The sequence below is a fragment of the Numida meleagris genome, chromosome 4, assembly GCF_002078875.1.
Source record: "Numida meleagris isolate 19003 breed g44 Domestic line chromosome 4, NumMel1.0, whole genome shotgun sequence".
NCBI lineage: Eukaryota > Metazoa > Chordata > Aves > Galliformes > Numididae > Numida > Numida meleagris.
Window position 1 is genome coordinate 28,311,846 of NC_034412.1, and position 11,364 is coordinate 28,323,209.

An 11,364-nucleotide genomic window follows, 5' to 3' on the forward strand; every position below is an offset into this window, starting at 1 on the left:
GAGAAAGCAGCACTACTGCTAAGCAGGAATACAAGCCATCTAAAAAACCATTCGTTAGGGGTAATTCTTCTATTTTAGTGACAGAGGAACGGATGTCTTTGAGATAGGACTAGGTGAAGAAGAAGAGAAGGGGATAGAGATTTTGAAGTCTGGAGATCAAGGCACATCACACTATCAACTACGCAAGTCCCACAGGAGCTGATAAAACCAGCTCTCACTGCTTCACAACTCACAAATACATGCACTTGAGAATGCACCACCAGACAAGTCTGTTCACAGGACACTTTTGCAACATTCAGTTTTTATTGCCACTTCAATGGATCTACAGCTTTAAGTTAACATCTTTCGTTCACCAAAAACTCAGAAACCAAATCATGCCTGACAGCCTCCCCATTTGTACCAGATTTGCTGTAGCATTTCTACAGGCACAGAAGAATTTTCTATTTATAGTTGCAGCTAATCATCTTGGGATACCCAAAGCATGCTACTGAGGGCAAACAAAACAGTTCAGGAGCAATTATAGCAATCCATACTCCATAAGGTAAAATTCATCTCTCACCTGTATAAATCACTAAGCATGTCAGTGAACTAATCAGTTCCAGGCCCAGGACTCCCAGGATGAGATACAGGTACACTTTACTGTGATCGGGAAAGGAATGCTGGGTTGACAGAATCAAAAGCAGGGCTGTATTACCTACAAAAGAAGCATTATTTTTCAAGGATAAGAATTTCACTAGCTGTTGAAAGTAACTTATTAGTCTCTCATCCTGGACATCCACATCAGGCTGCAACACTTCATACCATACTTGCCTGTTTGGTTAACTTAGTTAACACAGGTAGTGCAGGCTCACAGCTTCTGGCAGTAAAACTAAGTTTCATTTCAGCATTTGACTAATGGTAAAGGTGTTTTTTATTTTTTTCTGACTTAAGGTGAAAAACTGGGTTAGGAATGCCTAACATACAGCATTGACTTCAACAGTTCCTAGCCTTGCTACTATCCAACTTAAGAATTCTTTGATATTATTTCCTTTAAATACCTAAGAGGTCATATCACTCATAGTTTGAAATAAGAGGGTATTTTCCTTCAAGCAGGAGACTTCCGTGTATTCATAAATACATCCCAACAAAATAAAAATAAGACTACAAACCCTTTTAAAAGGAGATAGTTGCATGTGTTTCCAGGCGCCTAGCTATTACTTGAATACTCACAGGTTATTTACTGTCCTTAGCTACCTGTGCTCATCTCAGCTTAACTAAGCTTAACTGAGATGAGCACAGGTAGCTAAGGAGAATAAGCAGACCTAAGAGTTTTTTTTGAATTCTTTAAAGCCCCTCTTCTCATACACTGCTGCATATTTCTGAAGCAGAATGCAAAACATTCTTATTTCCTGTACCAATGCTATAGCCAGTCTGGATAAAGCACTAAACATATTAAGGTCATTAAAACTAGAGGACTGTATAGTTCTCCAGCATTAGGCAACTGAACTATTAGAATATCAACAGCAATTAGCATACCAGGTGTTCAGAGTACTGGGGCTAACCACCTTCTGAGCTACAGATGATTTACATCACAAGTTCACAGCACAGAACTGACTACACCTGAATATTTACACTTGCCCATAGCTGGGCAAGCAGGGGAGAAACTGACTCCATCTTAGACAGGAGGCAGGGCTTTCAAGTATAATTATCTATATCTCACTTAAGCAGGCAGAAACAGTCCTTCTGTAACTAATCTTGTCACTGCATGCCAAAAGCATCTTCAGAGCTCTATCTAGTGGCCATAGGCTGAAGTTTTGCACATTCAAACAAGTTTTTTCACATAGATCTTTTAATGACTAGGTGGAATGAAAGCTATGGTTTTATATGCAGTAGGGTCACATCTTACAAGGCTGGTGAAAAGTTTCTATTCCAGTTCTTAGATGATTTACAGCTAAGAAAACCATACTGTGAAAGTCACCACTCTTCCCTGCTACTGTCATTTACATTTGAAGAAGCCCCTCAAATTACATGGATCTTTTGATTTAGTTAAGTAGGGCTTTTTTTTTTTAAACCAAAGCAGCTGACTGTTGAAATATTTATCAGCTTCACTGGCCAGTGGTGTAGTATAGAATATATGAAGAAAAAACCCACTGCCACACATCACATACTGTTCATAGAAGGAAAAAATGCAGCTGCAAGTAGAGTCAAGTGTTACATGGAGCCCTTCTGAAGATTGTTCATTCACTTGTTTAACTCATTTCAGACATTCACTGAACAATAGTTGATGCATCTGTTTTTACTTAAAATACTAAGCTTGAAAAACACAGAGGAATACACTTCCTGGGTGGATTAGCAGTCTTACCACTTATCCAACTAGATTAATCAGTATGCAAATGAACATCACTAGCAGCTAAACAAACCACTGGATTTGTTACCTCAACTTCTTGGCATTTTATACTGTGAAGAGTTCTTTACAACATGCATCTGGCAAGTCAGAACAGTCCACCTGAATAAAATCACCCTTACAAGTGCTCATAGTGAAGTTTTGTTTGAAGTTCACAACATATGATATACATTATGTATTTGTTTGGTCCTTCATCACATCAGAACGTAAAGCTCTAAGACAAACAACAAAACAAGTTTACTTCACCTGTAGAATGTATCACCAATGGAAGCCTTTTGAGATGTCTTGTTGTTCGATATATTAAGAAGTAGCCCCTGCTTCTGACTCTGCTGTGGTGGTGGTGGATGTAGCGTTCAAAAAACACATGCAGAATCCACAGAACTACCTTTGCAATTATTATGACAGTCTGTACTTTAAATGGGTGAGTATAGTTTCCAGGGCATTTATCCTGAATTGGATTGGGGTAAGAACAAAACATAGCTGCTAAAAAAGCTAGAACAACAAAAGCAACCTGAAAGGAAAAGAGGAAAAAACCCAAAATCAGCAGTCAGCTATAAAAAAAGAGATTTCTTTGACTTGTTTTGCATTACTTTCTGAATTGATTTCACTAAAGTTGAGATACACTATAACATTAGACACTTATACCCTAATCACATGTAATTTGAGTAACATACTCCTAATTGCACAGAGATTAACAGAGTTGAGAATCACCACTGTTCTCAGTATTCCCCCTCCACCTCAATTTCATCATTACCCAAGTCTCTCTTTTTAACTAAATTAACCTGATGCCTGTGCACTTTTTTCTCCACTCTTTTGTTTTGAAGGGAAATATTTACATGCAAAAGTTTTTTACTCACTCAATTCAGCTTGTTAATGCCCTCTAGGACAGTCTACATTTCTTTAATTAAGAATTTGACATTTCATTAGTGATAATTAACCTTAAATCCAATCTCCAGGTTGACATTAAGAAAGCAAAACAAACTTATCTAGTGGTAATAATTCACTGTGTAAGGTAAGATATTTTAAGGAGTGACTACTATCAGTTTTTTCATTTAGTTCAAAATTTATCAGAATGACCAGGCTAGGGAAATTATATCATAAATTTTCCTGTCTTCTAGGCTTCTCTGTGAACTTCCAACACTTACAGTGTGAATCCACTTGGATTGCACAGCACTGAAGCATGTGCAATCCTCTGGATAACAAGAAGGTGGAGTATTTGGTGCAGATTATCTGAGGTACATATGTTAAAGCCTTACAGAATGTTGTGGCTTCTTTTTAAACAGGAAGTATTGTCTACACTTGCATTTAGTGAATAAGAAAATATGGTACTCTCACATCCCTGTTCATTCTGTGGAATAAGTACATGAAAACTGAACTGAAATAAGAGAAATCAAACCAACACAAAGTAAACTGAAAGCTTCTATATATGGCAAAAATCATTTTGCTTTAACTCTACAAAGCTTTTTTACAACTAATGCACTTGGATTTTATAAGTTTCCCACATTCCATATCTCAAAACTGATAGAAACAACACATCAAGAGAGGATACAAAGGGAAGAGTCTGATTTTTAAAGCCATTTTGCTTCAATAGCTTCCTCGTTTTCAACTTTATGGACCTCCAGCCCTTTCACACCCTTCTACTCTTCATGTTTTCGTTATTTCTCAAGCAACTTTGTTCACAGAAGTTAGCCTTCTAGAGCCATTAAATTACTACTGATATGAACCACCCTCAGCTTGCTTGAGTTGTGAACAGAGTTCTTGATTGAGGGGCTATGGAGGGAAGAAGTGGGAAGAGAATAGCATGCAATCAGAAAACAACATCACATCACAGAGGAACACTAGGGTAGAAGGTGGAAGGGAAAAAGGGGTGGAGGGAAAGCATCTATATTAGTCTTAAGAACATCATTCAAACCCAATTAAAATTCAAAGTTATCTTAGAGATGTGATAAGTATCTTAACCAGGAAGTTAATTTAGAGGGTGATTACAGCTTAAATGAATGTTCTGTTGATTGTGTAACCAACCTATTTTCTTAAAGAGGTAAGAATAATCCAGCTAACCTCTATTTTATTTAGTCCATTTACTGTTAGGTCTGCCTTTAAAAACTGCAACACTAGCTCAACTCACTCCAAGTATTAGGAATGTATTCTAGTACAGAAAATGGTTACATTAAGTTGTGTGATGCAAGCTGCCATGTTCCAGCATCACAGCTCTATTAATCTATGTCAACACATACAATGAGAAGACAGCTTGCATTAACAGTGCCATTTATTAAAGACATTTAGTTTATGTTCTGGGAAAGTCCAACATCAAGTTTCCCACCCCAGGTCAAAGTACTTATAATCAAAAGTTTACTCTTAGAAAGAGTAGAATTTTAAGAATTTTGTTTTACGTACACATACACAGAAAATAGAGTTAATATCAAGGTATGATTTCTGGTCTGTATGTCTTATACTGCTCTAGAGTATTCTGACAGAAGCCAAAAGCCTTGAGGAAAGCAAGGCTTGGAAAAAGGAAAGCCACTCAGAACCCCAGCCCCAACACACACCAGCATAAGGATACTCCAGAATTTAATGAGACTAGACAACAACACTGAAGGAACTACTTGCTGCCTAGCTCCATTTCCTGGTACAGGAGGGAGAAGAAATACTACAAGTGCCACACAAACAATTTTAGAGATGCATTATAGCTTTACCTCACAACACTATCACTAGTTAACTTCTCCGAGATACTTGCTGCATACACAGCAAGTACACATGTAGAATTGAGAGGGGGGAAAAAAAAAATCACATCAGCTAGCTTTCCCCATCCATCAGCATGCTTCTTTTCAGCAAGAGATAGCACCATTCCATGGGCAATTATATTGCTGTCTTTCACCAACAGAAAAGGATACCTCTCCATTTTGTTCCAGTTACTGACTTGCCCTGGAACAGGTTCAGCAACAGCAGCGAGGCTTCACCTGGAAAACGGCATGTTGAGAGATCCAAGCAGTTCTTTCTTTACCCTCTCTATATTTCTCTCCACTTGCAAGAGAAAGGAAAATGATGGAAACTGATGGAAACTGAAAGGTTTCTAGCAGTTTCCTAGGATCAAGGTGACTGATGTTTCACTACAATTGTTTATGGCAGTAGATAGAAAAGGTCCCAGTACTTATTGGAAAAGTCAGTTCTTTACCACCAGTGGCAGTGACTACTTCCATAATGCAGTCAGAATACCATCTAATAACAGTGATGTTCTGGTAGCTGAAAAAAATATGGCAAGATATTCAGTTCCTATGCGAAATTTTAGCTGTCTACTCAGCAGAACAGCCAGAACAGTCTTTCCTAAGTTTGCCTGACAGAGGGAGATTTGCTGGTATTACTAGGAAGTACACAAAACATACTTATAGAAAAGAAGGCCAGGGCATATTGTTTGAACAGCTTTATGAAGCTGTCTAAAGAGATCTCAGAGGCTGGAACAAATTTTTAAAATTCTAGTAGAATTTTGCATAGGACTGATCATAGAATTTTCGTCATTTATGATTAAAGAATGTCTAAGTTTGCTGGTCTTGAGTATTCTCTGGCTTTACAAGTGCACCATCTCCAGGCCTGCTGTAATGCTATAATGAGATGGAAAGTACCACAATAATAGCAGGATAGCAAAGTCTTCAGCTACAGCTAAAGAGAAGGAGCCCAAATGCAGCAGCCATGGACACAGAAATGAAGGAAAAGAGCTGCTTATCTTTAGAAGGCCTCTGGTAGGCATGGATCTCCAGCAAGAGATGCCCTCGCCTTCACTGCCAGCCCTTAAATGAGGTCTGGGAAGGGGTGTATCCTGGCTAAGCCCCTTCCTGTCACTCAGGTGCATTGCACCTGAGTTCCCTTGGGTTGGCCCTGGCTTCCCATCAGGTGCTCAATCACTGGTTCAGGCCATGACTTGCATTTCCTCTACATCTGTATTAATGGCATTATGCCATGAAAGTAGTACTTGAATTTCCTCTTAGGATCAAAACTCTTCACCTGTTGTTTATTGCTTATGATCATGTGGAAACTTCACATGAAGAACTTTAGCTTTTGAAGGATTAAGTCAGTACTACACAGGAGTCTCTCTGCTTCTGTCTACCAATCCCAGCAAGACCTTCATACTGTTAGGTACAAGATCTTGCTTTGTCTGTGCTTTTCCACCTCAACTCCCAGACGGAAGTCATGGTAAGAACTAATATCTGGATTCCTTCACCCCTCCATTCATTATCATGCAAAAACTCGGGAATTTGTCCAACTTGACATGCTTAGTAACTATGATAAGAAACACTTTGAAGTCTCCCCTATGAAATTAAGTTCAGATATTAACATGCTATATCTCATCTAAGCACTTCTGTCACAGTAGTATTATTTTAAAACACATTTCAAACAGCCAAGAACAGCTATTTAAAATGGCTTTCCCCTCCAAAGAGATGTACTATAGCAGGTTAGCACAAATGGAATCAAAATTCATGAAGTACGACATGCACACAAGCAATCAAAATTCACTGGCAAGTATGGTTTCACTTCGTTGGGAAGAACAGCACATCCATGTCTTGGGAGAATTCTGTTTACGTAAAGGGTAATACTTCAGAATAAAAAAAGTATATTTTTATAAGGAAGCTATGCTTCTTAAACTTACATGCAGTAGCAACAGAAGATTGGCAAGGAGAACTACTGGGATAGCATGAAATCTTGGCCTTAGTTGAGAATACAGTGTATGAGACGAAATAAGCGGTGCATCCAACAGAGCTTCATCTTCTAAACTCTGTGTTATTTCCAAGGAGCCCTGGAGCAGAGGAAGAAAGGAGAAGCAAAAAACAAATAAGTTCTAAAAGTGAAGAAATTACAACAATTTCCTGTTGCTTCAGCCATGGAAAAAAAGAACAAGATTAGCATCTGAAGATACATGCTCTTACATTCTAAGCAAATCCAAACCCATAGGAATTTGACATCAGTCTACCTCCCAGCACCTCTCAGTTTTAAGGAAGTTGAATCTTAGAATCATCGTCATATTTTATACAGGTACTGTAAGTCTGTTATTCATGCATTTGTGCAAGTAAGGTTACAGGCAAAGAAACACAACTGCAGTCTACCAGTAACAGATGTAACCTCAGTTTTAAGTGATTCAGCCACCAACAAAAACGCTTACAGCAATGGTTCAAATCAAATCAAGGCAAGGATGAAGAATCAGTTCAGAAAGGAGATGCCACTAAGGGCTGGACAAGACATTCTCTGCCATCACCAGAGAACACGCAGCCCTTCCTAGTCACAGTGCTGCCAAGTACTGAGGTTTCTTCTACTTTCAGCTCAATTATCTCAGCAATGTAATTCTCCTGAAACACTTTTTATGCTTTGTTTTAAGCAAAAAAAAAAATAAGAACCTAAGCATGGGTGGAAGGAAAAAAGTCTTTCCTTGTGGACCAGGAATAGAAAAAAAAAAAATCAATAAAGTAGAACTTGTGGGCTAAGATAAAAACTATTTACTAAGACACAATAAGAAGAGATGGGCTCCTCAGTGTTTCATCTACAGACAGCTGCCTACAACAGAGGAGGTAGTCATCTGTGCTTACTTCAGCCAGCATTAAGTTTTATTTTAGTACAGCAAATGCTCACTTAACAGAGCATGCAAGGCTTCCTCACCTGTTTGATTCCTTTCAAACTTTCATTTTCCGCAGCCTCTGACTATAAACAACCCTTGCTGGAATACTCACCTGGTAAGATGACCTTTCACAGTAGACCTGAAAGTCTAGAAACGCTACTGCTCTTTTTGTATTACTAACATAAAATCCAGAAATACAAAAAAAGCTCCATCCCTGTTACACCATGCCAGGAATGTTTTTCAACTCTGGAAGAAAGCTCACAGGACAGGCACCCCAGTCACAAAGCCACCTCCCCTCAATCCTGCCTCACACATGCCAGCAGCTCACTGCTTCAAGTAAGGCAACAAGCCTTAATCAGGACAGCTTTCCCTGCCTGATGGGAAAAGGTGAGCTCATTGCTCCCAAAATACAGTGACACAGCTTCACCAGAACACATCTGACTGCTGTAAGGTCAGCTACAATTCACCTCAACATAGAGAAATACCACCTAAGGGGGTGATACAGGCCTCTTAGACAGGCATCGCTACACTCAGCAAGGGGACAACGGGAATTGACGAGATGCAAAGCTAAGAAGCATCCTAACTAGGACACCTGGAGGCTTCACTCAATTAAGACTTGATAAAACCACATCTATTAGAAGCCACAGCAATCAGAACACGTGAAAAAAACAGGCCTCCTGCTGCAAGTATAGCTGCAGCACACAGCCCAGCAAGCACTACGTTTATAGTAGCTACTATGGAAGAAATAGCCCACGCAGCAGCCCTGGTTTGTGAGGACGCCCAGCACGACCAGCGGCACCTCACACTCAGCTCTGCACTCCGCGGGAACCCTCTCGCTTCCCGAAGCGGGCTGGCAGTGGTCAGCTGCTCCTTCCGCCGCCCGCAGCTGAGAGGAAGAGCAGGCCACAGGCGCTTGGTGAAGAACACAAATAAATGAAAAGCGAAAGAGAGAAACAGGATGAGCCCCCCAGCAGGCGCCCAGGTCGCAACTCCCCGCAGCCAGCCGTGCCCATGCCGGGCACCCCACTGCCTAACACAGAGACCCAGCCCGACTCCCGAACGCCGACACTCCGCCCCTACGGCCGGCCGAGCCACCCCCAACTCCGCCGCGCTCACGTTATCCAAGTCCCGCTGCCGTGCTGCCGCCGTCACCGCCATCTCGGCAGCCCTACCCACTTCCCCCTGCCCGCCTTCTAGCGCAGGCCCGGGCCCCGCCCCGCCCGCTATTGGGCCCGAGCCGCGTCGCAGCGCTGGGCCGCGCGGGAGGGCGGGATCCTTAAAGATCATCGAGCTGCGTTCGGCTGTGAGAAGAACTGTTTGTGTACAGTGTGTTGTGCCTGGATGTACAGCCAAGAAGCTAATGAGTGCTGGCTAATGATAATGCCTAGAATGGTTTTTGATCATAAATACATTTTATATTGATTTTAAGGGCATTGTATAGCAGCTTTTAAGAGTCAAAATAGCATTGAACTTTTTTGAGGAAGCTGAACTTGGTTTTTAAACAAAAGTCACCCACCATCTTGTGTTGTTTGGCTACCGTTGCTTTTACTTGCAACCAAATAAAATGGTCGGCTGCATATCTATCTTCATGCATTTTGCTTTCACGTATGCCTTTGCATTTATCATGACTTATTTGAACATGTGTAATTTCATATATAATTGTAAATGTTCTTTCTGTGGAATGTAGAATGCAAATTTTCAAAGGATTATTGAAGAGTTGAGAGAAAATTCCAGGTTTAAATGTTTGAAACATGGACATATTTATTGTACTCAACACCAGTTAGCATTTTTAGAATTATGTGACTGACAATTTCAATTAGTTTATCCAAAATACATTCATAATCTTCAGAGTAGTGTTCTACTGTTGTTCTTTGCAGAACAACCCGTGTTTTGTTTGGGCGTACTGTTTTAATTACTGGATTCGCAGTAATTTTTATTGTGAGAGCTTTTAATGCTGTAAGTAAGGTTAGGACGATGTATAAGCTTTTAATGATGTAAGATTCTCTTATGCTCAGTTCTAGTTCCATCTTCTGACAAATGTCACAGACATTGTCACTTCAGTGCACCTGACTTGAAAATCCTCTCCTGAGACAGATCATTACCAGGGAGCGTAAAACAGATTGAGTTAGGCCCATTCTTATATTGCAAGTAAGGTAAAAAGATATAGTATGGCCCAACAATTCTGTAGTATGATGTCTTTATTTGCAGACTGCCTTTGTGGAAAACTAGCATAGATTAGAAACCCAGGATTAAATCCTACACTTAGGCATAACCTTTTCCATGTCGGTAATAATTACAATATTTGGGCACTAACTTACACAAAGAGGCCTAATACCTACTTTTCTTCCTCTCCTTTTTATTTTATATTTGGTATGAATGGAAACAGGATTACACTCACAGCCTTTTCACATCACGCTATAAGCTGTAATTATTATTGCTGCTTCTTATTCATACTGCAGGCACAATTAGTACACCGTATTCAGCTCTGTGTAAAAACAGTCTGCTCTGAGAACATGGGCTTGTGACACATCCTACGAGGAATAAAAATACAAATGAGAAGTGAAAAGGTAAAAATAACAGTAAAGGCAATTGTATTTGCATGAATTGGTTTTAACAGTCCTGGCCGACAGTCATACTGCAGTAAGTGAAGTGTATTTTCTAGATTACAGATACTTCACAGGTACTTGTTTATTTCAAGCTCCTGTAAGTACTTAAAATCCTATGGAGATTAAAGAAACAGTTCACTACTGAACATGTGTGAAAAAGGAACCTTTCTCTCCATGTATAGCTTCTGGTTTTCATACAATGCAAACTGTACATTTCCTGTAGGCTTTCTGTGGGACTGTTTATATGTGGTATAAATCATCCAATCAAACCCTGCCACTTGATATGAATTGGCATAACTATAGCTTCATAACTATAATACCTATTAAAATTTCTGTGGCCTTTAAATGCAAGCTATTGAAGAGAAGAGCGTAGCACTGGTTTTAATAAAAACTCTTTCAGTCCTTCTCCAATTAATATACAAATATAAAAGCTGAAGGCTTGCTGTGGCCATAGGATAATTCTATTTTCTTAGTACAAACTACTTAGCAAAACCTCCTGTATATTTATGTAGGAGTCCAGATATAGGACTGATGAAAATAGGTAAATAAAAGTAGACAAGTAGGTAGACAAAGGACATAGTGTAACAGTGAAAGAAAGAATTGTAAAGAAAAGAATGAGCACTCTTGCTTTCTTTATTCTATCAAATTTCCAGCTGTATTCAAAAGCAAATAAATAGAGGTTTGATAAGGGATACAACTCTTAATTTCATTTTTATTTTTAGAAATTTACAATAGAAGTATTACCCAAACTTTAGAAATGAATATCACAGTGTATC

The 11,364-nt window shown here is 39.5% G+C and overlaps 1 protein-coding gene across 1 annotated transcript in view; it reads right to left on the reverse strand.

Moving 5' to 3' along the window:
• The window catches only part of TMEM192 (transmembrane protein 192), a 16,860-nt gene extending 7,645 nt beyond the window's left edge, over nt 1–9,215 (reverse strand). Inside the window, exons 1-4 of the mRNA XM_021395826.1 lie at nt 9,099–9,215; nt 7,023–7,169; nt 2,630–2,894; nt 560–694 (exon numbers count right to left, since the gene is read on the reverse strand). Of these exons, the coding sequence (XP_021251501.1) occupies nt 560–694; nt 2,630–2,894; nt 7,023–7,169; nt 9,099–9,140 (589 nt within the window). The 5' untranslated portion in view covers nt 9,141–9,215. The remainder of the gene's footprint in view (nt 1–559; nt 695–2,629; nt 2,895–7,022; nt 7,170–9,098) is intronic.